This window comes from Carcharodon carcharias, chromosome X, assembly GCF_017639515.1.
Source record: "Carcharodon carcharias isolate sCarCar2 chromosome X, sCarCar2.pri, whole genome shotgun sequence".
In the NCBI taxonomy this organism is placed as follows: domain Eukaryota; kingdom Metazoa; phylum Chordata; class Chondrichthyes; order Lamniformes; family Lamnidae; genus Carcharodon; species Carcharodon carcharias.
The window spans coordinates 20,855,335-20,883,213 of NC_054507.1; the positions used below are offsets into that span (position 1 = coordinate 20,855,335).

At 42.2% G+C, this 27,879-nt stretch overlaps 2 protein-coding genes across 2 annotated transcripts in view; one reads left to right on the forward strand and one right to left on the reverse strand.

The window, feature by feature from the left end:
• Positions 1–27,879, forward strand: part of LOC121273271 (protein Wnt-6-like) — a 76,761-nt gene that overhangs the window by 22,715 nt on the left and 26,167 nt on the right. The window lies entirely within an intron of this gene.
• Positions 249–27,846, reverse strand: wnt1 (wingless-type MMTV integration site family, member 1). The gene is made up of 4 exons (XM_041180317.1): positions 27,755–27,846; positions 27,296–27,549; positions 10,278–10,543; positions 249–744 (listed from the first exon to the last, which is right to left on the reverse strand). Exons 1-4 carry the CDS (start codon positions 27,844–27,846, stop codon positions 256–258), a joined length of 1,101 nt encoding a protein of 366 aa, XP_041036251.1. The 3' UTR covers positions 249–255.

Genomic DNA, 27,879 nt, shown 5'->3' on the forward strand with positions numbered 1-27,879 from the left:
ATGACCTTCACATAGGCAAGTACGAAGCTCTTGTTCAACTTGCACATTGTAATGCTAGAGACCCTTTACGCAGCTAGGAACCCCCATCTGTACACCCTTGCAAAGAGTCTAAGAGATGTCAAACTTTGCCCGATTACAGTCTACAAAGGCTCCCAAGTTTCTCCCCATTCCCCCCCCCCCCCCCCCCCCCCCCCCCCGCCACCATGACAGAGCTCTCCCACTCAGCCACCCCAAGCTACGACCCCAGGAGAAGGCTCAGAGACACTCGTGCAGAATTTGTGTGGTCGTGCAGTTTAAACAGCTGACATGGCAACACCAATGGAAAGTGCAGTGACATCTCTGGGTGACTCTCTCAGTCAGGGTCCGGAAGCCCCTCCCGCAGCACAGCAAGTCACAGCCGTCCAGGCCCAGGGAGGTGTTGTTGCAAGCTCGGCCCTTGGTCCCTGTCGTGCCTGTTTTGCTATTCACTGCGCAAAAGTTTGGCGACTTCTCGAAGTAGACCAGGTCCTGGGGAGAGTGCGGCTTGTGAGCAGGGTTCTCGGGCTCCAGGTGGTGCATGTCCGCTCGGGAAGCGCGGTTACTGCCCTTGTTGCCGTAGATCACTCGGGAGGCTCCGTCAAACCGGTCCTTCAGCAAGTTGCCCACGGTCCGAAAGATGGGGAGCCGCATCCAGCAAGTTTTAACCGTGCAAGAGCCAGACATTCCATGGCACTTACACTCCTGTCTCATCTCGGCATGGACTGTCTGTGAAATTGATAAATATTAATCAGTATCTACAAAACATGTTGCCTATTGGAAAGCATTGCGCTGGGCATTAGTGACACAGCACTGCGGAGGAGGCTGCCTCTTGTCTCACATTCCCGGATATAGTGAGATGGAGTAGAATTTGCAGCCTGGACCATCGCACTTATCTCAGATGTACAAAAACATGACATGTGAAATGCTTAAGTGCTATTTCAGCACACTGCCTGGTTGGGACCACACTCTAATCGTAAAAAGAAAGGCTTGCATTTATATAGCACCTTTTACTGGTGTCCCGAAGCGCTTTAGCTCCAGTTTGGGTACTTTTGAGGATTCATCACTGTTGGAGTGTTGGAAACGCAATGTGCGCAGGAACCACACCCCCTCCCCCATCACCACTGCTCTTTGAAATAGTGTCCTGGGATCTGTCACATCCACCTGAGAGGGCAAACAGGGCTTTAGTTTGACGCCTCATCCAAAAGCCGATGCAGCATTCCCTCAGTAATGCACTGAAATGTCTACCTAGATTAACTTGAGCCCGAATTCGCGATCGCATTTAACCATGTCTGTTAGACAATCACCTCAAAACTCCGTATACCTAGAGTTATTTTGACACATTATTAATGTCAAAGAACTATGCATTATTGCAGGCTCTAGGTGAGATCAAAACAGCAACTTACCACAATTAATTCCAGAGTAACATTACCAATTGTATCTGGAGTAGGTAGGAGTAAGACTAAGGATATAACGTTTCAGTACTGCTGAAAAAAACAGACATGTCAAAGCTGTTCGTCTTGCCAACGTTAGATATGATTCTGCGATTGAGGATTATTTAGCAAATATTGCCCAATGTGCTAAGAATTACACTGACAACCAATTTAAGATTTAAAAATAAAAACAAAAAACTGCAGATGCTGGAAATCCAAAACAAAAACAGAATTACCTGGAAAAACTCAGCAGGTCTGGCAGCATCGGCGGAGAAGAAAAGAGTTGACGTTTCGAGTCCTCATGACCCTTCAGCAGAACTGAGGACTCGAAACGTCAACTCTTTTCTTCTCCGCCGATGCTGCCAGACCTGCTGAGTTTTTCCAGGTAATTCTGTTTTTTTACCAATTTAAGATTGTCAGTTGGGCTCGCAATGTGGTGCATTTGCATGTACTGGAAGCTGCTTATATTAATACACAGGCTCCTGCTCCTTGCAGACAGAAAGAACATGTACATTGCGCCTGTTTCAGCTAAACAAAATAAGTGACAGCCATTCGTTGACTCATTCCTCAGGGCAATGCCTTAATCAACCAGGGTCAAACTGCCTGGTTTAAATTTCAAACAATACTTGGCAGTTAACTGTCAGTCACAATTGGTACACTCTCCATGGCAACACCTCTACCTATCAGAGTCCACTTGCCAACCAATCAGCACTCTCTTCTCATACATTATAAATTGTTGTTTTCCCCTGACATTTGTATTCTTGTGAAGTGTCCTGAGGAGTGCAAGACAACAAGCTCCAACATATCCCTTTTTTCAGCAATACTCAAATTCTTTACTACCAAATGACAATTTGATATGACATTCATTTGAGATAGAGATTGGTTGTGTCATACTGAGTTCCTACAGCTTTAAGCTTAATGAGTAGCCTATCATGTGGAGCCTTTTAGGAAGTGACACTACGTCACATCATAGGGCTGTCCAAAGTCCACTTGGGATGTCAGGTATTTTAGAAACATCAAGGAGGTGTGTGTGGCAGGGCCATCCCCTTCTGAATCAATGCTGATGGCTGTTTACTGAATGATTCTGATACAAATAATCACATTTCTTCATGATAATTGGTTCCATGATTTTACAGAGCACTGAAATAAGACTTGAAATCTGAGCATCTATAGTCACCCTTTTTATAAATGGGCATCATAGTCAGCATATACTACTCTGCTGATACTTCTCCAGTGTTCATCAGCTTCTACATAATCACCGGAGTGGTTTGCAAATCTGCTTTATCTCTCTTAATACTCCACTATAAATTCAATTTCTCGCCAGCAGCTTGGTTGATTTGAACCCATTTCAGATTGGCTGTCTAGAGAATTTTGATTGCATTTATATTAAAGTCATCAATTCTATTTAGGTTATGGCAGGTGCTCTGAGAATTGTCCTTCTCCTGGATCTGGTTTGCAAATAATATGTTCTATGTGGGACAATTGTTGTTTGTTCAATTGGAAAATTGAGATTTCTCCTTCAAACACCAGGTTGGTTTTATGGATGTCTGTCCATTCACAGAATGAGCAACAATTTGCTCATTAAAATCCTTACCCTGCCTTTCCTGCATTTAACTGGGCAGCAAGTGACAGGTGTATGTGTGTTCTGGAGGTTGGAGCTTCAGTACATCAGTGTAATACACAAGCAAGACTTACAGAGATATTTCTGCATTCCAGGTGTCTGCTACATGGTCGAGCCTCTTCATTCAGGCCCAGTGAAGAATGAATCTTGAGGAATGTAGCTGAACTAAAACCATAGACCTCAGAGAGAGGGACAGACCCCTATGCAGCGGCGTGTTCTCAAGGGCATTTCTAAAATTAACTATCCAATTTAGTGGATACTTTCTCTGTAGCAGTTTTCTGAGCTTATGGTGGTTTATTTTTCAAGCTGTGTGCATTCACCTGAGTGGAGAGGGCAAAAAGAATATAAAGAAATGATTTTGAGCGATTTTAATTTGCTTGGTTTTGTGGGTTTTTCTGGTTTGTGAAGGATGGCTTTGGAAAGGGGAGAAAAATCAATGGATTAGATTGGTTTTCTGCAGACTACAAATGCTCATTGGCATTTTTGGCAATTTTTCAGCCATTGATATTTAGTCAATTGGACACTTGCTTAATTTTCTGTTTGATACTCCTTTCTCATTGGTGCTTTATTGGTATATTTGACCTGCTCCCCTTTTAATCAATTTGATATTTGGTGGAACATTAACAGAGAAGTGGTAATCTCAGTAAGTTATGTTTTCTTCTAGAGCTCTGAGATAATAACTTAAGGTTATGTGGTAGGAGAGGTGCTCTAGACACAGTATAGCTATAATTATTGGATCTCCCATAGCATTGCTCATGGATAGAAATTAAACATTAAATTGAGTACATAAATTATGTTTTTTTCTCATCTACAAACTACAGCTAAATAAATAACTATGCATGTAATGTGCTTAGTTGCAGAAATAAACACGCCTTTGTAAATCATCCCATTGTTTTACCTCAGATTGACTTCAAAAGTTCATCCTTCACTGTGATTTCTTTACTCTCCCCTTATTTAATCTCTATTGCGATTTCTTTACTCTCCTTGTTTAATCTCTATTGTGATTTCTTTACTCTCTCCTTGTTTAATCTCTATTGTGAGATTTTATTCTCCTTGTTTAATCTCTATTGTGATTTCTTTATTCTCTCCTTGTTTAATCTCTATTGCAAGATTTTTACTCTATCCTTGTTTAATATCTATTGTGATTTCTTTACCCTCTCCTTGTTTAGTCTCTATTGTGATTTCTTTACTCTCTCCTTGTTTAAACCTCTATTGTGATTTCTTTACTCTCTCCTAGTTTAATCTCTATTGTGATTTCTTTACTCTCACCCTGTTTAATCTCTATTGTGATTTCTTTACTCTCTCCTTGTTTAATCCCTATTGTGATTCTTTACTCTCTCTTTGTTTAAGCCCTATTGTTATTTCTTTACTCTCTCCTTGTTTAATCCCTATTGTTATTTCTTTACTCTCTCCTAGTTTAATCTCTGTTGTGATTTCCTTACTCTCTCCTTGTTTAAATCTCTTTTGTGATTTCTTTACTCTCTCCTAGTTTAATCTCTTTTGTGATTTCTTTACTCTCTCCTTGTTTAAATCTCTATTGTGATTTCTTTACTCTCTTCTTGCTTAACCCCTATTGTGATTTCTTTACTCTCTCCTTATTTAATCTCTATTGTGATTTCTTTACTCTCTCCTTGTTTAATCTCTATTGTGATTTCTTTACTCTCTCCTTGTTTAATCTGTTTTATTTCTTTACTCTCTCCTAGTTTAATCTCTATTGTGATTTCTTTACTCTCTTCTTGCTTAACCCCTATTGTGATTTCTTTACTCTCTCCTTGTTTAATCTGTTTTGTTATTTCTTTACTCTCTCCTTGTTTAATCCCTATTGTGATTCTTTACTCTCTCTTTGTTTAATCCCTATTGTTATTTCTTTACTCTCTCCTTGTTTAATCTCTATTGTGATTTCTTTACTCTCTCCTTGTTTAAATCTCTATTGTGATTTCTTTACTCTCTCCTTGTTTAATCTCTATTGTGATTTCTTTACTCTCTCCTTGTTTAAATCTCTATTGTGATTTCTTTACTCTCTTCTTGCTTAACCCCTATTGTGATTTCTTTACTATCTCCTTATTTAATCTCTATTGTGATTTCTTTACTCTCTCCTAGTTTAATCTCTACTGTGATTTCTTTACTCTCTTCTTGCTTAACCCCTATTGTGATTTCTTTACTCTCTCCTTGTTTAATCTGTTTTGTTATTTCTTTACTCTCTCCTTGTTTAATCTCTATTGTGATTCTTTACTCTCTCTTTGTTTAATCCCTATTGTGATTTCTTTACTCTCTCCTTGTTTAAATCTCTATTGTGATTTCTTTACTCTCTCCTTGTTTAATCCCTATTGTGATTTCTTTACTCTCTCCTTGTTTAAATCTCTATTGTGATTTCTTTACTCTCTTCTTGCTTAACCCCTTTTGTGATTTCTTTACTCTCTCCTTATTTAATCTCTATTGCGATTTCTTTACTCTCTCCTTGTTTAATCTCTATTGTGATTTCTTTACTCTCTCCTTGTTTAATCTGTTTTGTTATTTCTTTACTCTCTCCTTGTTTAATCTCTATTGTGATTTCTTTACTTTCTCCTTGTTTAATCTGTTTTGTTATTTCTTTACTCTCTCCTTGTTTAATCCCTATTGTGATTCTTTACTCTCTCCTTGTTTAATCCCTATTGTTATTCCTTTACTCTCTCCTTGTTTAATCTCTATTGTGATTTCTTTACTCTCTCCTTGTTTAAATCTCTATTGTGATTTCTTTACTCTCTTCTTGCTTAACCCGTATTGTGATTTCTTTACTCTCTCCTTGTTTAATCTGTTTTGTTATTCCTTTACTCTCTCCTTGTTTAATCTCTATTGTGATTTCTTTACTCTCTCCTTGTTTAAATCTCTATTGTGATTTCTTTACTCTCTTCTTGCTTAACCCGTATTGTGATTTCTTTACTCTCTCCTTGTTTAATCTGTTTTGTTATTTCTTTACTCTCTCCTTGCTTAACCCCTATTGTGATTTCTTTACTCTCTCCTTGTTTAACCTCTATTGTGATTTCTTTACTCTCTTCTTGCTTAACCCCTATTGTGATTTCTTTACTCTCGCCTTGTTTAATCTGTTTTGTTATTTCTTTACTCTCTCCTCGTTTAATCTCTATTGTGATTCTTTACTCTCTCTTTGTTTAATCCCTATTGTTATTCCTTTACTCTCTCCTTGTTTAATCTCTATTGTGATTTCTTTACTCTCTCCTTGTTTAAATCTCTATTGTGATTTCTTTACTCTCTCCTTGTTTAAATCTCTATTGTGATTTCTTTACTCTCTCCTAGTTTAATCTCTATTGTGATTTCTTTACTCTCTCCTTGTTTAAATCTCTATTGTGATTTCTTTACTCTCTCCTAGTTTAATCTCTTTTGTGATTTCTTTACTCTCTCCTTGCTTAATCTCTATTGTGATTTCTTTACTCTCTCCCTGTTTAATCTCTATTGTGATTTCTTTACTCTCTTCTTGCTTAACCCCTAGTGTGATTTCTTTAATCTCTCCTTGTTTAATCCCTATTGTGATTCTTTACTCTCTCTTTGTTTAATCCCTATTGTTATTTCTTTACTCTCTCCTTGTTTAATCTCTATTGTGAGTTCTTTACTCTCTCCTTGTTTAAATCTCTATTGTGATTTCTTTACTCTCTCCTTGTTTAAATCTCTATTGTGATTTCTTTACTCTCTCCTTGTTTAAATCTCTATTGTGATTTCTTTACTCTCTCATAGTTTAATCTCTTTTGTGATTTCTTTACTCTCTCCCTGTTTAATCTCTATTGTGATTTCTTTACTCTCTTCTTGCTTAACCCCTATTGTGATTTCTTTACTCTCTCCTTGTTTAATTTCTATTGTGGTTTCTTTACTCTCACCTTGTTTAAATCTCTATTGTGATTTCTTTACTCTCTCCTAGTTTAATTTCTATTGTGATTTCTTTACCCTCTCCTAGTTTAATCTCAATTGTGATTTCTTTACTCTCTCCTTGTTTAATCCCTATTGTGATTTCTTTACTCTCTCCTTGTTTAATCTCTATTGTGATTTCTTTACTCTCTCCTTGTTTAATCTCTATTGTGATTTCTTTACTTTCTATCTTTTCCAACTTTCATCGTGTGCACTTTTGCAGCTCACTCCTTTTCAAGCTCTATTGTGCGCTTATTTCTCTTTCCAGAGATTTCTTGTTTCAAGCCTCATTGTGCGCTCTTCTCTCAGCTTTGCCACTTTTCCTTTGGCCAATTTACTGGCTGTTTCATTCTTTTGCCACTCCCACGCATCCCCCTCTGTGTGCTCACAGTCTGCTTCCCTTAAACTGCATTATGCGCCTTTGTGCGCTTTCTTTTTGCTGTATATCTTTCTCAGGCTCCAATGTGCGCTGTATTTTGTTTCAAGCAGTTTTCCAAATTCCCCACATCCTTTAACAGTCTGGCGTCTGACAGTCTATTTCTACAATTTAATTTTCAAGACTCGATCACATGTTCCTCTCCTCTTAACAACCCAAATTCTTAGTCTCCCAATCTTCACATTGCTCCCAAGTATTCAATGCTGTCTGCCTTTACTTCTCCTAACTATCCGTGTCCGTCACACATCTGTGCCCCACTATGGCACATGTTGCAAATGACCACCTTTGCTCATTTATCATGTATAAGAAAACATCTCAGTAATAGTAAAATAGCAAAATCAGAATCTCTGTAGTTTTGGCAATCACACTTTTAAAAAAAAAATGCACAAACAGCTTGAACAACAACTGAATTCTGCAGGAGGTCGCCCACCAGCAATGCATTGTTGTGGCCTTAAAGGGCCACCGCTTCATCTAACCACCGTCCTTCCATATTTTAGATGCTCAAAAGTACTTTGCAGCTAATCCATGTCAGTTTCTTCTGACCTGGAACTGGCAGGTTCAAGGCATCTGCCAATTTCATTTTCCTTACCGATGCAGCAATTAACCTCTAACTGACCGCAGCTTGTCCCTTCTGGGCAGAGACGGGATTTATGGGGCAGGTTCAGTTAAGCATTACTCTACCTCAGCCACTGGATAACTTATTGTGCATTTCATGGTATAACATGCCCGCCAGCAGGTCACCTGATTTGATATGAGCAATGCCGTGAGAAGTCTTTATTAAAAAAAAAACACATGATCTATGGCATTCCTGTCAAAGTGATGGGAAGTGACTATATTTTGATCTCAACATCAGAAAGTCCGTTTGCCATTTCCTACACCAGTCATCTGACAGAGACTGCAGATGGTGGTCCAAATGGGTCTCAAATCAATGAGACTATGTCCATTTTAAATTTAGCCAAGGCCACTATAACAAGCTGGCAGAGAGAGAGAGGGAGAGAGAAAGCTTTTGTTTCATGCTCTGGGCTACAGGGTGTAGAGATGTGCTGCTCACCCAATTGTCCAGAACATCATTCCTAGTTCATTCAGTCTCACTTGGACCTCCAAGTGTTGCGGGTCTGCTGGTTTGGAAAGGGCTTGTTGTCAGTACTGTTAGTATCTGTAGATTACCAAGAGCAGGGGCTGAACTGTATAGGTGGAATTCACGGCTGCATAGTGCCCGCAGACAAAGGATTGAACATTCTGATCTAGGCTGTGCTGCCTGGTCCCTTTAAGGCATCAGCTGCCTGGTGAAAATAGTTGGAAAGCGCCCAGTTTCCCACCCAGAGAAGCTGTAATTCTCTGCACTCTCTCTAATTTCTCCTACTTGAGACCTGCACTTATTAATAGAAAGTTCGGGAGCCATAAAACCCCTCAGGCTGCTTATTGTATCGCTCTCTGGTCAGACAGCAGCAGTCAAAACTCGAAGGTTGGTCACCATCAGAATTTTTCAGCGGTCTGTTTGCAAAAGGGGTGGGGATTAGAGTCCCAGGCTGTCGATCACCTGGGAGCTCTGTTCCCCCCAAAGTTTTGCTCCTACTGCACACACAGTGAAGCCAGAGCAGAGAAGGACCTGTTCCAGCTGCTCTTGTACTGCAGTGCAGCACTCCCGTACTGTTGGAGGCTTGCTCTTTCACATGTGACCTTAAACAAAGGATGTAAAAGATCGATCCCATGGCTTCAAAATATGAACAGGGGCTTCCCCTGATGTTTTAACCAACATCTCCCCTGCGCTAACGTCACTGAAAGATACTCTGGTCATTGTGTCCAAATTGGTGTTTCCCACATCACAACAGTAACTGCACTGCAGATGTACTTCATTGGCTGGAAGATGTCCTCCTGCAGTGAAAGGCGCTGGAGAGTAAGGAGTACTTTCTCCCCGTGCAAGGCTGTGTCAAAATTGGGCAACTTCATACACCGCTTTTGTTAATATCTTGTCAATTGCCTTAAGTTTTGTTGATGTCTTGTCCAATACATTAATATTTGTTAATTGCATTCTTAAGGTTTGTTAATGTCAATTACATTGTTAACATTGAGAAATAGGTAATAGGTATTAATTGTCTTTGAGCACATAAAAAGGGGACAGCTGGGACACTGGGTGTGTGGGATGAGAGCTGTGAGACTGAACAAGTCAATAAACTCTCTATCAATAAAGATAAACTGTGTCTGGGTTTTGGCTTCACCAACCAGCTTGGATTCTGTTAACAGCTTTCAGCACAGATTTGAAACTTCAACCCTTTTTGCACCAACCGGGGGAGGGCCACGGTAAACCAGAAGCTGTACAGTGAGATACTTCAGGCAAACAACTAATGATAAAGCACTGACATCAGTGAGAATGGCAAAGCACCTACTATAAACGCTGATAAGTACTGTGGCACTGTCCTGACGCAAGGGCAAATGCTCGGAGAGGCTGCATTGTGCTGGTGTCAGCTCGCAGGTAGCTATGGTGTGTCTGTTGTATAGTGAACTGTTGTAATACTCATTGCAAAGTCACTCTCTACTGCTTAGCGCACAAACAACACGCATTGGTTACCTTTTCATAGACACACTGCTTCTTTAACACATTTCGTTGTATTAATATATGGAAGGGCTTTTAAACCATGTCAGTTCTAAAAGGAAGTGTGGCAACTGTAATTTGAACGCAATACACAACAATTCTCAATCTCATAACCTGCCAGTTATCCAGTGAATCAAGTCTGGAATAAATCTTGCTGCTATTTAAATAGCACACAGGGTTCATGCCTGGTTCATGCCTGCTTCCTAAAGTGATGCCAGTACTCCGGGCAGACTCGTGTGAAATACATATCAGAGCTCTTGGATACGGTAAGCATGGAGTTATTACCAGTCTGCCGGCCTCGTTGTTGTGCAGGTTGGTCAGGTAGCGCAGGTCTCGGCCCCTTTCGCTCGAATCTACGAACTCGCGGCCGAAGACGCGGCCGAATTCAATGTTGTCGCTGCAGCCTCCCCAATGCCAGTCGGGCCCGCCAGGTCCCCGGCGCCGGTAGTCACACGTACACGATTCAATGGAGCCTTCAGAACAGGAGCGGGACACAGAGTGAGTGACAGCCGCGCTGGTGAGGGCGAAGATAAAAGCTGTCTCTCGGCAACCTGCAGGACAAAAACAATGGAACGGTTACAGAGAGGAACACAGAGCAAGAATCAACCTCGAGAGAGAGAGAGAGAGAGAGAAAGGGACAAGTTGAAAACTGCGAATAGAGAGCCAGCAACAAACCCCAGTTGAAGAGCCCAGAGACTCCGATCTGAACAAATAGAGAGACAGACAGAAAACGAAAGGGATAAAGAGACAGAACCGGAGTCATTCAGGGATAGAGAAACGCGGATAATGAGAGAGAATAACACAGGGTCAGAGAGAGAGAGAAAATAACACAGGGTCAAAGAGAGAGAGAGAGAGAATAACACGGGGTCAGAGAGAGAGAGAAAATAACACAGGGTCAAAGAGAGAGAGAGAGAGAGAGAATAACACAGGGTCAGAGAGAGAGAAAATAACACAGGGTCAGAGAGAGAGAATAACACGGTCAGAGAGAGAGAAAATAACACAGGGTCAGAGACAGAGAGAGAGAATGACGGTCAGAGAGAGGGAGAATGACACACGGTGAGAGGGAGAATGACGGTCAGAGAGAGAGAATGATAAATGGTCGAGAAAGAGAGAGCGAGATAATGATAGTCAGAGAGCGAGAGAGAATGAAGTGGTCAGATAGAGAGAGGGAGAGAGAATGACACACGGTCAGAGGGAAAGAGAGAGAGAATGACACGATCAGAGAGAGAGAAAGAGAATGACAAATGGTCGAGAGAGAGACAGCGAGATAATGATGGTCAGGGAAGGATAGGGAGAACGAAAACGGGGTCGGAGGAAGGGAGAGGGAGAGAATGATATATTGTGAGAGAGAGAATGATATGTGGTCAGAGAGAGAGAATGATTTGTGGTCAGAGAGGGAGAGAATGATTTGTGGTCAGAGAGAGAATGATATGTGGTCAGAGAGAGAGAGAGAGTATGTGGTCAGAGAGAGAGAGAATGATATGTGGTCAGAGAGAGAGAATATGTGGTCAGAGAGAGAGAGAATGATACGTGGTCAGAGAGAGAGAATGATACGTGGTCAGAGAGAGAGAGAAAGGATGATATGTGGTCAGAGAGGGAGAGAATGAAATGTGGTCAGAGAGAGAGAATATGTGGTCAGGGAGAGAGCAAGAGAATGATATGTGGTCAGAGAGAGAGAGAATGATATGTGGTCATAGAGAGAGGGAATGATATGTGGTCAGAGAGAGTATGATATATGGTCAGAGGGAGGGAGAATGATATATGGTCAGACGGAGGGAGAATGAGTTATGGCCAGAGAGGTAGAGAATGATACATGATCAGAGAGAGAGAGAATGATATATTGTCAGAGGGAGAGAATGAATGATATATTGTCAAAGAGAGAGAGAATGAATGTTATATAGTTAGGGAGAGAGAAAAAATTATATAGGGTCAGAGAGAGCTAGGATGAAATATGGTCAGAGAGAGAGTGTGAGAGAGAATGATATACGGTCAGAGAGTGAGAGAGAGAATGATATATGGTCATAGCGAGAGACAAAATGATATGTGGTCAGAGAGAGAGAGAGAGAATGATATGTGGTCAGAGAAAGAATGATACTTGGTCGGAGAGAGTATGATATATGGTCAGAGGGAGGGAGAATGATATATGGTCAGAGGGAGGGAGAATGAGTTATGGCCAGAGAGGGAGAGAATGATACATGGTCAGAGAGGGAGAGAATGATATATGGTCAGAGAGAGAGAATGATATGTGGTCAGAGAGAGAGAATCATATATGGTCAGAGAGAGAGAATGATATATATCTTCAGGGAGAGAGATAGGGGTGAGAGAATGATACCCTATCAGAGGGAGGGAGAGAGAGACAGAAAGAGAACACACTGTCAGAGAGAGGGAGAATGATATATGGTCAGAGAGAGAGAGAGAATGGTGTATGGTCAGAGAGAATGATATTTGGTAAGAGAAAGAATGATATATGGTCAGAGAGAGAGGGAATAATATGGTCAGAGCGAGAGAGAATTATATATATCGTCAGGGAGAGAGAGAGAGAGGGTGAGAGAATGATATCCTGTCAGAGAGAGAGAGGCAGAAAGAGAATACACTGTCCGAGAGAGAGAGAATGATATACAGTCAGAGAGAGAGGGAGAGAGAGAGCAAGAATGATACACTGTCAGAGAGAGAGAGAGAGAGAGAGCACGAACAATACATGGTCAGAGAGAGAGAGAGAGGGTGAGAGAATGATATCCTGTTAGAAAGAGAGAGGCAGAAAGAGAATACACTGTCAGAGAGAGAGAATGATTTACAGTCAGAGAGAGAGAGAATGATAAACAGTCAGAGAGAGAGAGAGAATGATATATAGTCATAGAGAGAGAATTATATATGGACAGCGAGAGAGAGAATGACATATGGTCAGAAAGATGGAGAGAAAAAATTTTTTAGGGTCAGAGTTAGGATGAAATATGGTCAGAGAGAATGAGAGAGAGAATGATACAGTCAGAGAGAGAGAGAGAGGGAGAGAAAGAATATGTGGTCAGAGAGAGAGAGAGAGAATGATACGTGGTCAGAGAGAGACAGAGAGAGAGAGAGAATGATACTTGGTCAGAAAGAGAGAGAGAGAGAGAGGGAGAGAGAGAATGATATGTGGTCAGAGAGAGAGAGAGCGAGAATGGTATGTGGTCAGAGAGAGACAGAGAGAGAGAGAGAGAAAATGATACTTGGTCAGAGAGAAAGAGAGAGAGAGGGAGAGAGAGAATGATATATGGTCAGAGAGAGAGAGAGAATGGTATGTGGTCAGAGAGAGACAGAGAGAGAGAGAATGATACGTGATCAGAGAGAGAGAGAATGATACTTGGTCAGAGAGAGACAGAGAGAGAAGGAGAGAGAGAATGATATGTGGTCAGATAGAGAGAGAGAGAGAATGGTATGTGGTCAGAGAGAGACAGAGAGAGAGAGAATGATACGTGATCAGAGAGAGACAGAGAGAGAGAGAGAATGATACTTGGTCAGAGAGAGACAGAGAGAGAATGGTATGTGGTCAGAGAGAGACAGAGAGAGAGGGAGAGAGAGAATGATATGTGGTCAGAGAGAGAGAGAGAATGGTATGTGGTCAGAGAGAGAGAGAGAATGATACGTGATCAGAGAGAGACACAGAGAGAGAGAATGATACTTGGTCAGAGAGAGAGAGAGAAGGAGAGAGAGAATGATATGTGGTCAGAGAGAGAGAGAGAGAATGGTATGTGGTCAGAGAGAGACAGAGAGAGAGAGAATGATATGTGATCAGAGAGAGACAGAGAGAGAGAGAATGATACTTGGTCAGAGAGAGAGAGAGGGAGAGAGAGAATGATATGTGGTCAGAGAGAGAGAGAATGATATGTGGTCAGAGAGACAGAGAGAGAGAGAGGGAGAGAGAGAATGATTATGTGGTCAGAGAGAGAGAGAAAGAATGGTTATGTGGTCAGAGAGAGACAGAGAGAGAGGGAATGATATGTGATCAGAGAGAGACAGAGAGAGAGAATGATATTTGGTCAGAGAGAGACAGAGAGAAAGAGAATGATACTAGGTCAGAGAGAGACAGAGAGAGAGGGAGAGAGAGAATGATATGTGGTCAGAGAGAGAGAGAATGGTATGTGGTCAGAGACAGAGAGAGAGAATGATACGTGATCAGAGAGAGAGAGAATGATACTTGGTCAGAGAGAGACAGAGAGAATGATATGTGGTCAGACAGAGAGAATGATATACGGTCAGAGAGAGAGAGAGAGAGAGAGAGAATTATATAGGGTCAGAGCTGGGATGAAATATAGTCAGAGAGAGTGAGAGAGAGAATGATATATGGTCAGAGAGAGAATGATACGCTGTTTGAGAGAGACAGCGCGAATGATACGTGATTAGAGAGATAGAGCGACCAATACATGGTCAGAGAGAGAGAATGATATACGGTCAGAGAGAGAGAGAGAGCAAATGATATATGGTCAGAGAGAGAGAGAGAGAGAGCAAATGATACATGGTCAGAGAGAGAGAGCAAATGATACATGGTCAGAGAGAGAGAGAGAGTGAACAATACATGGTCAGGGAGAGAGAATGATACTCTGTCAGATCGACCGAGAGAGAGAGAGAATGAGACAATGTCGCAGAAAGAGAATACTCTATCAGAGAGAGAGAATTATATTCTGTCAGAGAGAGAGAGAGACTGATATATGGTCAGCGAGAGAGAGAGAGAGAATCATGTATGGCCAGAGAGAATGATATTTGGTGAGAGAGAGAATGATATTTGGTCAGAGGGCGAGAGAGAATGATACATGATCAGAGAGAGAGGGAGAGAGGGAGAGAGAGAGAATGATACACTATTAGAGAGAGAGTGAGTAAACGATACATGGTCAGAGAGAGAGGTAGAGTAAATGATATATGGTCAGAGAGAGAGAAAGAGAGCAAATGATACATGGTCAGAGAGAGAGAGCAAATGATACATGGTCAGAGAGAGAGAATGATACCCTGTCAGAGAGAGAAGCAGAAAGCGTATACACTGTCAGAGAGAGAGAGAATGATATATGGTCAGAGAGAGAGAGAATGATATATGGTCAGAGAGGGGGAGAGAAAAAATTATATAGGGTCAGAGCTAAGAAGAAATATTGTCAGAGAGAGAGAGAAAATGATACACTGTCAGAGAGAGAGAATGATATATTATCAGAGAGAGAGAGAATGACATATGGTCACAGAGAGAGTATGATAGGTGGTCAGAGAAAGAGAGAGTGACATGGTCAGAGAGCGAGAGAGAAAAAATTATATTTGGTCAGAGAGAGAGAAAAAATTATATAGGGTCAGACCTAGGATGAATATGGTCAGAGAGTGAGAGAGAATGATATATGGTCAGAGAGAGAGATTGATACGCTGTCAGAGAGAGAGAGAGAATGATACGCTGTCAGAGAGAGAGGGAGAGAGAGATTGAAACGCTGCCAGAGAGAGAGATAGCGAACGATACAAGGTCAGAGAGAGAGAGAGTGACCGATACATAGTCAGAGAGAGAGAGAGCGAACGATACATGGTGAGAGAGAAAGAATGATACCCTGTCAGAGAGAGCGAGAGAGAGAGGGTGAGAGAATAATACCCTGTCAGAGAGAGAGGCAGAAAGAGAATACACTGTCAGAGAGAGAGAGAGAATGATATACTGTCAGAGAGAGAGAAAATGATATATGGTCAGAGGGAGAGAGAGAGAATGGTGTATGGCCAGAGAGAATGATATTTGGTGAGAGAGAGAATCATATTTGGTCAGAGGGAGAAGAGAATGATATATGATCAGAGAGAGAGATTGAAATGGTCAGAGAGAGAGAATGACATATGGTCAGAAAGAGAGCATTTGTGATATATGGGAAGTGGGACAGGGAGAGAGAGGGAGAATGATATATGGTGACAGGGAGAAAGAGAGAGTGATATATGGTGAGAGAGAGTGATGTATGATGAGAGGGAGAATTATATATAGTGAGAGGGAAAGAGAGTGATATATGGTGAGGGAGAGAGAGAGAGTGATATATGGTGAGGGAGAGATATATGGTGAGAGAGTGAGTGATATATGGTGAGAGGGAGAGGAAGAGAGAGTGATATATGGTGAGAGAGAGATTGATATATGGTGAGAGAGAGAGAGAGTGATATATGGTGAGAGGGAGAGAGAATGATATGCTGTCAGAGAGAGAGAGCGATCAATACATGGTCAGAGAGAGAGAGTGAATGATACATGGTCAGAGAGAGAGAGCGAACAATACATGGTCAGAAAGAGAGAGAGTGAACAATACATGGTCAGAGAGAGAGAGAGTGAATGATACATGGTCAGAGAGAGAGAGCGAACAATACATGGTCAGAAAGAGAGAGAGTGAACAATACATTGTCAGAGAGAGAGAGAGTGAACGATACATGGTCAGAGAGAGAGAGTGAACAATACATGGTCAGAGAGAGCGAACAATACATGGTCAGAGAGAGTGTCTGATACATGTTCAGAGAGAGAGAATGATACTCTGTCAGAGAGAGTGAGAGAGGGTGAGAGAATGATACCCTGTCAGAGAGAGAGAGGCAGAAAGAGAGCACACTGTCAGAGAGACAGAAGATGATATACATTCAGAGAGAAAGAGAATGATATGTGGTCAGAGAGTGAGAGAGAATGGTGTATGGTCAGAGAGAATGATATTTGGTGAGAGAGAGAATGATATATGGTCAGAGAGAGAGGGAATAATATGGTCAGAGAAAGAGAATGATATATGGTCAGAGAGAGAGGGAATAATATGGTCAGAGAAAGAGAATAATATATGGTCAGAGAGAGAGAGTGAGAGAATGAAATGATCAGAGAGAGATTGAAATGGTCAGAGAGAGAATTATATATGGTCAGAGGCAGTGAGAGAAAATGACATTTGGTCAGGGAGAGAGAGAATGGTATATGGACAGAGAGAGAGAGAATGGTATATGGTCAGAGACAGAGAGAGAGAATGATATATGGTCAGAAAGCAAGAGCATAAGAAATTACATTTGGTCAGAGGGAGAGAGAGAAAAAAATATATAGGGTCAGAGCTAGGATGAAAGATGGTCAGAGAGAATGAGAGAGAGAATGATATATGCTGAGAGAGAGAGATTGATATGCTGTCAGAGAGAGAGAGCAAGCAATACATGGTCAGAGAGAATGATACCCTGTCAGAGAGAGAGAGGCAGAAAGAGTATACACTGTCAGAGAGAGAATGATATATGGTCCGAGAGAGAGAGAATGATATATGGTCAGAGAGGGGCAGAGAAAAAATTATATATGGTCAGAGCTCAGATGAAGTATGGTCAGAGAGAGAGAGAGAGAATGATACACTGTCAGAGAGAGAGAGAATGATATATTATCAGAGAGAGAGCGAATGACATATAGTCACAGAGAGAGTGAGTATGATATGTGGTCAGAGAAAGTGACATGGTCAGAGAGTGAGAGAGAAAAAATTATATTTGGTCAGAGAGAGAGAGATAAAAAATTATATAGGGTCAGAGCTAGGATGAATATGGTCAGATAGTGAAAGAGAGAATGATATATGGTCAGAGAGAGAGATTGATACGCTGTCAGAGAGAGAGAGAGAATGATACGTTGTCAGAGAGAGAGGGAGAGAGAGATTGAAACGCTGCCAGAGAGAGAGTGACATGGTCAGAGAGAGAGAGCAAATGGTACATGGTGAGCGGGAAAGAATGATACCCTGTCAGAGAGAGCGAGAGAGAGAGGGTGATAGGATGATACCCTGTCAGAGAGAACAAGTGCAAGAGGGTGATAGAGTGATCCCCTGTCAGAGAGAGAGAGAGAGACAGAAAGAGAATACACTGTCAGAGAGAGAGAGAATGATATACTGTCAGAGAGAGAGAAAATGATATATGGTCAGAGAGAGAGAAAGAGAATGGTGTATGGTCAGAGAGAATGATAATTGGGTGAGAGAGAGAATGATATTTGGTCAGAGAGAGAGGAAACAATATGGTCAGAGAGAGAGAGAATGATATATAGTCAGAGAGAGAGAATGAAATGATCAGAGAGAGATTGAAATGGTCAGAGAGAGAGAATGAAATGGTCAGAGAGGGAATGAAATGGTCAGAGACAGAGATTTATATATGGTCAGAGGCAAAGAGAGACAATGACATTTGGTCAGAGAGAGAGAATGGTATATGGACAGAGAGAGAGAATGAAATGGTCAGAGAGAGTGAATGAAATGGTCAGAGAGAGAGAGAATGAAATGGTCAGAGAGAGAGAATGAAATGGTCAGAGACAGGGATTAATATATGGTCAGAGGCAAAGAGAGACAATGACATTTGGTCAGAGAGAGAGAATGGTATATGGACAGAGAGAGAGAATGAAATGGTCAGAAGAGAGAGAATTATATATGGTCAGAGGCAAAGAGAGACAATGACATTTGGTCAGAGAGAAAGAGAATGGTATATGGACAGAGAGAGAGAATGATATATGGTCAGAGAGAGAGAGAATGATATAAGGTCAGAGACAGAGAGAGAGAATGGCATATGGTCAGGGACAGCGAGAGAGAATGATATATGGTCAGAGAGAGATGGAGAATGACATATGGTCAGAGAAAGAGAGAATTACATGGTCAGAGAGCGAGAGAGAAAAACATATATTTGGTCAGGGAGAGAGAAAAAAAATTGGTCAGAGAGAGAAAAAATTATATAGGGTTAGAGCTAGGATGAAATATGGTCAGAGAGAGTGAGAGAGAGAATGATATATGGTTAGAGAGAGAGAGAATTATATAGGGTCAGAGAGCTCGGATGAAAATGGTCAGAGAAAGTGAGAGAGAATGATACACCCTGTCAGGGAGAGAGAGAATGATACGCTGTCAGAGAGAGAGAGGGAGAGAGAGAGGGAGAGAATGAAACGCTGTCAGAGAGATAGAGAGAGAGCAAACAATACATGGTCAGAGAATGATACCCTGTCAGAGAGAGAGGCAGAAAGAGAATACACTGTCAGAGAGAGAGAATGATATACTGTCAGAGAGAGAGAGAATGATATACTGTCAAAGAGAAAGAGAATGATATGTGGTCAGAGAGAGAGAGAGAATGGTGTATGGTCAGAGAGAATGATATTTGGTGAGAGAGAGAATCATATTTGGTCAGAGGGAGAAGAGAATGATATATGATCCGAGAGAGAGATTGAAATGGTCAGAGAGAGAGAATGACATATGGTCAGAAAGAGAGAATGGTATATGGTCAGAGAGAGAGAGAATGTGTGATATATGGGAAGTGGGACAGGGAGAGAGAGGGAGAGTGATATATGGTGAGGGAGAGGAAGAGAAAGTGATATATGGTGAGATAGAGAGAGTGATATATGGTGAGGGAGAGATATATGGTGAGAGAGTGAGTGATATATGGTGAGAGGGAGAGGAAGAGAGAGTGATATATGGTGAGAGAGAGATTGATATATGGTGAGAGAGAGAGAGAGTGATATATGGTGAGAGAGAGATTGATATATGGTGAGAGGGAGAGAGAATGATATGCTGTCAGAGAGAGAGAGAGAGCGATCAATACATGGTCAGAGAGAGAGAGAGAGTGAACGATACATGGTCAGAGAGAGAGCGAACAATACATGGTCAGAGAGAGAGTGACCGATACATGTTCAGAGAGAGAGAATGATACTCTGTCAGAGAGAGAGAGGCAGAAAGAGAACACACTGTCAGAGAGAGAGAGGATGATATACATTCAGAGAGAAAGAGAATGATATGTCGTCAGAGGGAGAGAGAGAATGATATATGGTCAGAGAGAGAGATTGAAATGGTCAGAGAGAGAGAGAATAAAATGGTCAGAGAGAGATAATTATATATGGTCAGAGGCAGAGGGAGACAATGACATATGGTCAGAGAGAGAGAGAGAGAAAAAGAATGATATATGGTCAGAGAGAGAGGGAATGATATATGATCAGAGAGAGTGAATGATATATGGTCAGAGGGAGAGAGGTGTATGATATATATGGGGAGTGGGACAGGGAGAGAGAGTGATATATGGTGAGAGGGAGATAGCGAGAGAGAGAGAGAGTGATATATTATGAGAGGGAGAGAGAGAGTGATATATGGTGAGAGGGAGAGAGAAAGTGATATATGGTGAGAGAGAAAGAGAGAGAATGATATATGGTGAGAGAGAGGGGGCAAGATATATGGTGAGATGGAGAGAGAGTGATATATGTTGAGAGGGAGAGAGAGTGATATATGGTGAGAGAGAAAGAGAGAGAATGATATATGGTGAGAGAGAGGGGGAAAGATATATGGTGAGAGGGAGAGAGTGATATATGGTGAGAGGGAGAGAGAAAGTGATATATGGTGAGAGGGAAAGAGAGAGTGATATATGGTGAGAGAGAGGGGGAAAGATATATGGTGAGAGGGAGGGAGAGAGAAAGTGATATATGGTGAGAGGGAGAGAGAGAGTGATATATGGTGAGAGAGAGGGGGAAAGATATATGGTGAGAGGGAGGGAGAGAGAAAGTGATATATGGTGAGAGGGAGAGAGAGAGTGATATATGGTGAGAGAGAGGGGGAAAGATATATGGTGAGAGGGAGGGAGAGAGAAAGTGATATATGGTGAGAGGGAGAGAGAGAGTGATAAATGGTGAGAGGGTCAGACAAAGAGAGGGCATGATCTATTCTGAGAGAGGGACAGAGAGAGAGAGAGCATGATATATTCTGGGAGAGGGACATAGAGAGAGAGTGAGAATGATATATTCTGAGAGGGACAGAGAGAGAGCATGATACATGGTCAGAGAGAGAGAAAATGATATCTGGTCAGAGAGAGAATGATGCATGGTCAGAGACAGAGTGAATGATACATGGTCAGAGAGAGGGTGAATGATACATGTTCAGAGAGAGAGTGAATGATATACGGCCAGAGAGAGAGAGAATGATGTATCGTCAGAGGGAGAGAGAGAGAATGAGATATGGTCAGAGAATGACGTGATGAGACAGAAAGAGAGTGTTATTTGGTCAGAGAGAGAGAGAATAGGATATGGTCAGAGAGAAAGAGAGAATTATATATGGTCAGAGAAAGAGGGAAAATTATATAGGGCCAGAGAACTAGGGTGAAATATGGTCAGAGAGAGTGAGAGAGAGAATGATATATGGTCACAGAGAGAGAGAGACAGTGAAAGAGAAAATGATATATGGTCAGAGAGAGAGAGAAAATCAGTTATGGTCAGAGAGAGAGAGAGAATGATACATTCTGAGGGAAGGACAGAGAGAGAGAGGGGGAAAGAGAGAGAGAATGATATATTCTGAGAGAGTGACAAAGAGAGAGAGAGAATGATATATTCTGAGGGAGGGACAAAGAGAGAGAGGGAAAGAATGATATATTCTGAGGGAAGGATACAGAGAGAGAATGGTATTATGTGAGAGGGACAGAGACAGAATATGATATATTCTGTAAGAGGCAAAGAGAGAGAGAATGATAAATACTGAGAGAGGGACAGAGAGAGAGAGAGAATTATATATTCTGGGAGAGGGACAGAGAGAGAGAGAATGATATATTCTGGGAGAGGGACAGAGAGAGAGAGAGAATTATATATTCTGGGAGTGGGACAGAGAGAGAGTGTGATAAATTCAGAAAGAGAGAGAGAATGATTCATTCTGAAAGAGGGACAGAGATAGAATGACATATTCTGAGAGAGGTACAGAGAGAGAGAGAATGATAAATTCTGATGTAAAGACAAAGAGAGAGAGAATGATATATTCTGAGAGAGGGACAGAGAGAGAGAATGATATATTCTGAGGGAGGGACAGAGAGAGAGAGAGTGATAAATTCAGAAAGAGAAAGAGAGAGAGAATGATTCATTCTGAAAGAGGGACAGAGATAGAATGATATATTCTGAGAGAGGGACAGAGAGAGAGGGAGAATGATATATTCTGAGAGAGGGACAGAGAGAGAGGGAGAATGATATATTCTGACGGACAGAGAGAGAATGATATATTCGGAGAGAAGGACAGAGAGAGAGAATGATTAATTCTGATGTAAGGACAGAGAGAGTGAGAGAGAGTGATATGTTCTGAGGTATGGAGAGAGAGAGAGAATGATATATTCTAAGGGAGGGACAGAGAGAGAGAGAATGATATATTCTGAAGGAGGGACAGAGAGAGAGAATGATATATTCTGAGGGCGGGACAGAGAGAGAGAATGATATATTCTGAGAGAGGGACAGAGAGAGAGAATGATATATTCTGAGAGGGAGAATGATATATTTTGAGGGATAGAGAGAGAATGATAAATTCTGGGAGAGGGACAGAGAGAGAGAGAATGAGATATTCTGAGGGACAGATAGAGAGAATGATACATTTTGAGAGAAGGTCAGAGAGAGGGAGTGGTATATTCTGAGGCACAGAGAGGGAATGATATATTGTGAGAGAGGGACAGAGAGAGAGAGAGAGAATGATATATCCTGAGAGAGGGACAGAGAGAGTGAGAGAGAGGGAATGATGTATTCTGAAGGAGGGACAGAGAGAGAGAATGATACATTCTGAGAGAGAGAATGATATATTCTGATGTAAGGCCAGAGAGGGTAAGAGAGAGAGAGAGAGTAATATGTTCTGAGGGAGGGACAGAGAGAGAGAGAGAGAGAATGATATATTCTGAGGGACAGAGAGAGAGAATGATATATTTTGAGAGAAGGTCAGAGAGAGCGAGTGTTATATTCTGAGGGACAGAGAGGGAATGATATATTGTGAGAGAGGTACAGAGAGAGAGAGAATGATATATCCTGAGAGAGGGACAGAGAGAGTGAGAGAGATTGATATATTCTGAGGAAGGGAGAGAGAGAGAGAGAGAATGATATATTCTGGGAGAGGGACAACAAGAGAGAGAGATTGATATATTCTGAGGGAGGGAGAGAGAGAGAGAGAATGATATATTCTAGGAGAGGGACAAAGCGAGAGAGAATGATAATTTCTGAAAGAGGTGCAGAGAGAGAGAGAGAGAATGATAAATTCTGATGTAAGGCCAGAGAGAGTAAGAGAGAGAGAGAGAGTGATATGTTCTGAGGGAGGGACAGAGAGAGAGAATTATATATTCTGGGAGATGGACAGAGAGAGAGAGAGAGAATGTTATATTCTTAAGGAGGGACAGAGAGAGAGAGTGATAAATTCAGAAAGAGAAAGAGAGACAGAGAATTATTTATTCTGAAAGAGGGACAGAGACAGAGAGAGAATGATATATTCTGAGAGAAATGCAGAGAGAGAGAATGATAAATTCTGATGTAAGGACAGACAGAGTGAGAGAGAGAGAATGATGTATTCTGAGGGAGGGACAGAGAGAGAGAATGATATATTCTGAGAGAGGGACAGATAGAACGAGAGAGAATGATATATTCTGAGAGAGAGAGAGAATGATATATTCTGAGAGTGGGAACGAGAGAGAGAGAGCGAATGATATATTTTGAGGGACAGAGAGAGAATGATATATTCTGGGAGAGGGACAGAGAGAGAGAGAGAGAGAATGATATATTTTGATGGACAGAGGGAGAATGATATATACTGGGAGAGGGACAGAGAGAGATAGAATGATATATTCTGAGAGAGGGACAGATGGAGAGAATGATATATTCTGAGAGAGGGACAGAGAGAGAGAGAATTATATATTTTGATGGACAGAGAGAGAATGATATATACTGGGAGAGGGACACAGAGAGATAGAGAGAATGATATATTCTGAGAGAGGGACAGGTGGAGAGAATGATATATTCTGAGAGAGGGACAGAGAGAGAGAATGTTTATTCTGAGAGAGGGACAGGGAGAGAGAGAGAGAGATTGATATATTCTGAGGAAGGGAGAGAGCGAGAGAATTATATATTCTGGGAGAGGGACAAAGAGAGAGATTGATATATTCTGAGGGAGGGAGAGAAAGAGAGAGAGAGAGAATGATATATCCTAGGAGAGGGACAAAGAGAGTGAGAGATTGATATATTCTGAGGGGGGGGGGGGTGGGTGGAGGGAGAGGGAGAGAATGATATATTCTGGGAGATGGACAAAGAGAGAGAGAGATTGATATATTCTGAGGGTGGGAGAGAGAGAGAGAATGATATATTCTAGGAGAGGGACAAAATGAAAGAGAATGATATTTTCTGAGAGAGGTGCAGAGAGAGAGAGAGAGAATGATAATTTCTGATGTACGGTCAGAGAGAGTAAGAGAGAGAGAGAGTGACATGTTCTGAGGGAGGGACAGAGAGAGAGAATGATATATTCTGGGAGATGGACAGAGAGAGAGAATGATGTATTCTGAGGGAGGGACAGAGAGAGAGAAAATGATATATTCTGAGAGAGGGACAGATAGAACGAGAGAGAATCTTATATTCACAAAGAGAGAGAGAGAATGATATATTCTGAGAGTGGGACAGAGAGAGAGAGAGAGCGAATGATATATTTTGAGGGACAGAGAGAGGATGATATATTCTGGGAGAGGGACAGAGAGAGAGAATGATATATTCTGAGAGAGGGACAGAGAGAATGATATATTCTTAGGAAAGGTCAGAGAGAGAGAGAGAGAATGATATATTTTGAGGGACAGAGAGAGAATGATATATTCAGGGAGAGGGACAGAGAGAGAGAGAATGATATCTTCTGAGGGACAGAGAGAGAACAATATATTCTGAGAGGGTCAGAGAGAGTGAGTGATATATTCTGAGGGATAGAGAGGGAATGATATATTGTGAGAGAGGGACAGAGAGAAAGAGAATGATATATCCTGAGAGAGGGACAGAGAGAGTGAGAGAGAGAGAACGATGTATTCTGAGGGAGGGACAGAGAGAGAGAGAATGATATATTCTGAGAGAGAGAATGATATATTCTGAGGGAGGGACAGAGAGAGAGAGAGAGAGAGACTTATATATTCTGAGTGAGGGACAGAGAGAGCGAGAAAGAATGATATATTCTGAGAGAGAGAGACAGAGAATGATATATTTTGAGGGACCGAGAGAGAATGATATATTCTGGGAGAGGGACAGATGGAGAGAATGATGTATTCTGAGAGAGGGACAGAGAGAGAGAATGATATATTCTGAGAGAGAGAGACAGAGAGAGAATGATATATTCTTAGGGAAGGTCAGAGAGAGAGCTAGTGATATACTCTGAGGCACAGAGGGGGAATGATATATTCTGAGAGAGGGACAGAGAGAGAGAATGATAGATTCTTAGGAAAGGTCACAGAGAGAGAGAGAGAATGATATACTTTGAGGGACAGAGAGAGAATGATATATTCAGGGAGAGGGACAGAGAGAGAGAGAATGATATATTCTGAGGGACAGAGAGAGAACAATATATTCTGAGAGGGTCAGAGAGAGTGAGTGATATATTCTGAGGGATAGAGAAGGAATGATATATTGTGAGAGAGGGACAGAGAGAGAAAGAGAATGATATATCCTGAGAGAGGGACAGAGAGAGTGAGAGAGAGAGAATGATGTATTCTGAGGGAGGGACAGAGAGAGAGAATGATATATTCTGAGAGAGAGAATGATATATTCTGAGGGAGGGACAGAGAGTGCGAGAGAGAATGATATATTCTGAGAGAGAGAGAGAGAGAATGATATATTTTGAGGGACAGAGAGAGAATGATATATTCTTAGGGAAGGTCAGAGAGAGATCGAGTGATATACTCTGAGGCACAGAGAGGGAATGATATATTCTGAGAGAGGGACAGAGAGAGGGAATTATATATCCTGAGAGAGGGACAGAGAGAGAGGGAGAATTACATATTCTGAGGGAAGGACAGAGAGAGAGAATGATATAATCTGTGACAGGAACAGAGAGAGAGAGAATAATATATTCTGAGAGAGGGACAGAGAGGGAATGATATATCCTGAGAAAGGGACAGAGAGAGAGAGAGGGAGAGTGATATATTGTGAGGGAAGGACAGAGAGAGAGAGAATGATATAATTTGCGACAGGGATAGAGAGAGAGAATGATATATTCTGAGAGAGGGATAGGGAGAGGGAGAGTGATATTTTCTCAGAGGGACGGAGATGGGGAAGCAGTGTGAGAGAAGGTGATGGAAAACAGAGTGAAATAGACTCCGAGATATTGGATGGAAGAACAGCAGTAAAAGGGAGACGGAGATGTGGAGGGTGCGGGGGAACAGACATGGGGAAAATATACGAGAGACGCGCACAGAGGCGCGGAGTAACAGAGCAGAATACACAGAAAGATGTAAATGAGAGAGCAGCAGATCTTGGGAAATAGAGAAACCGGCAGCTGGGCGAAGCAGAGAGAGGCTCACACACAAAAGGTAGGGAGAACTGAACAGCCAAGGCGAGAGAGACTGGGTGGGAGAAAAGGACCGCGCTGGAAATACAGAACGAGAGCCACCTCGACAGCGAGGTAGCCAAAGGGATATAGATACTCCGAGAGTAACATCGAAACGGAACGAGAGAGGCCGGAGGTAGAGAGCGACAGGTGGAGAAAGGTGCACAGAGACCAGAAATGTCACAGAAAGTGGCTGAGTTGGAGAGAGAATTAAACGGTCAAAAAGGTGAAATATCTGAATTGGGGAGAGGGGGAGTGCGAGACACAGGGAAAGTGGAAACGAATTCACCAGAGGATTGTTTAAACAGAATAGACAATCGGAGGGACTGATAGAACAGAGCGAATAGGAGATGGTTTCAAAGGGGTTGAATATCCCTACGCAAACTGGCGGATCTGTTAGTCCCCAAGCGATCTGAGGAAGACTGGAACTGCTCCTTTCCACACAAGGTGTGCTTCCACAGCGACATTAGGGCCAACGTTCGGGAAGCAGCAGCTCCATTGGCCCTGTATCATTTGTATCCGAACATTTCGGAATGTGTAGCTGTCCCGGGCATGTTTATTCCGCATTCGCCAGCGCCCAGGTGTGTCCTGTCCGGCTTCAAACTCCCGTCTGGCAGAGGCTGTCAGTTAGAGGCCTGTATATAAAAAGCCTTTCACTTGGCCACGTTCTTCTGCGAACGACGGGGTTCTTAAGTGGTGCCCGACCCCCCCTGTCTGTACAGGGACCAGACCCGGTGCTCGCTGTTCGTGGGCTTGGACCTCCCAGTCCAATCGGCCTTGGGTATGGACCAGGAGTTATTCCTCGACCTATGGGCCCCAGTCTGATGTGAACTGGAGTGACCCCCAGCCCCAGCACCCTGGGCTGGGTGGAATGAGCCGGACTGTACGCTTGGTTCCTGACCTGGAGGGAACGGATGGGCTGGGGCTGGGACGTATTGAGGCAGAACCGAGAGATACAACTCACTCTAAAGCAGGGGTGGTTTTAGGTGAGCGGGGGAGGAGGAGGAGGGGGGGTGGGGAGGAGGGTGGGAGTCTAGACGAGCCTACCTCGGTTGACGATCTTGCCAAAGATGTTCGAACTCTGGGATGTTGGGCAGTTCCAACGTCGGTTCCGGAACTGCCACTTGCACTCTCTGACGGCATTCTGCAGCCCCCAGGTGATGCTGTACAATATTCCCGGGTTCTGGCGGATGAGTTTCCTCTGTTTCTTGCTCAGCAGCTGCAAACTCGGATCCAAAACCAGCTGAACGTATTTGGTGTCGGTGAGTAAGTTAGAGGAAGAAGCAATGTTGACAATACCCCTGAAAAACACACACACACACACACACACACACATACACACACACACACGTACACACACCAAGAAATGATTCAGGCTTCAGCAATCTCAAAATTTATCCACTTCTCAAATGCCAACCCTGTTTGGAGGTTGCTGGAGATGCGCGGTTTTGTTTTGAATACCAGTTCATTATGATTTAAGTCCGTGAAATAAAAAAAAATACTTACCACCATCTCCCACTGTTATTTACTGCAAGCGTGTTGGATAGTGAGGTGAGCGCTACCAACCACAGGGTCCTCAGTCCCAGGACTAATGTCATAATGCTGTTAGGCAGGACTTGTGTTTAAAACAA

What these genes read in the sequence shown, in the direction of transcription:
- wnt1 (XM_041180317.1), bottom strand. Translation starts at nt 27,846, where the DNA reads ATGACATTAGTCCTGGGACTGAGGACCCTGTGGTTGGTAGCGCTCACC. An exon ending in AATAACAGTGGGAGATGGTG is followed by an intron (nt 27,550 to 27,754) that starts GTAAGTATTTTT and finishes TGTGTTTTTCAG; the next exon opens with GGGTATTGTCAACATTGCTT. An exon ending in TGGCAAGATCGTCAACCGAG is followed by an intron (nt 10,544 to 27,295) that starts GTAGGCTCGTCT and finishes TTTGTCCTGCAG; the next exon opens with GTTGCCGAGAGACAGCTTTT.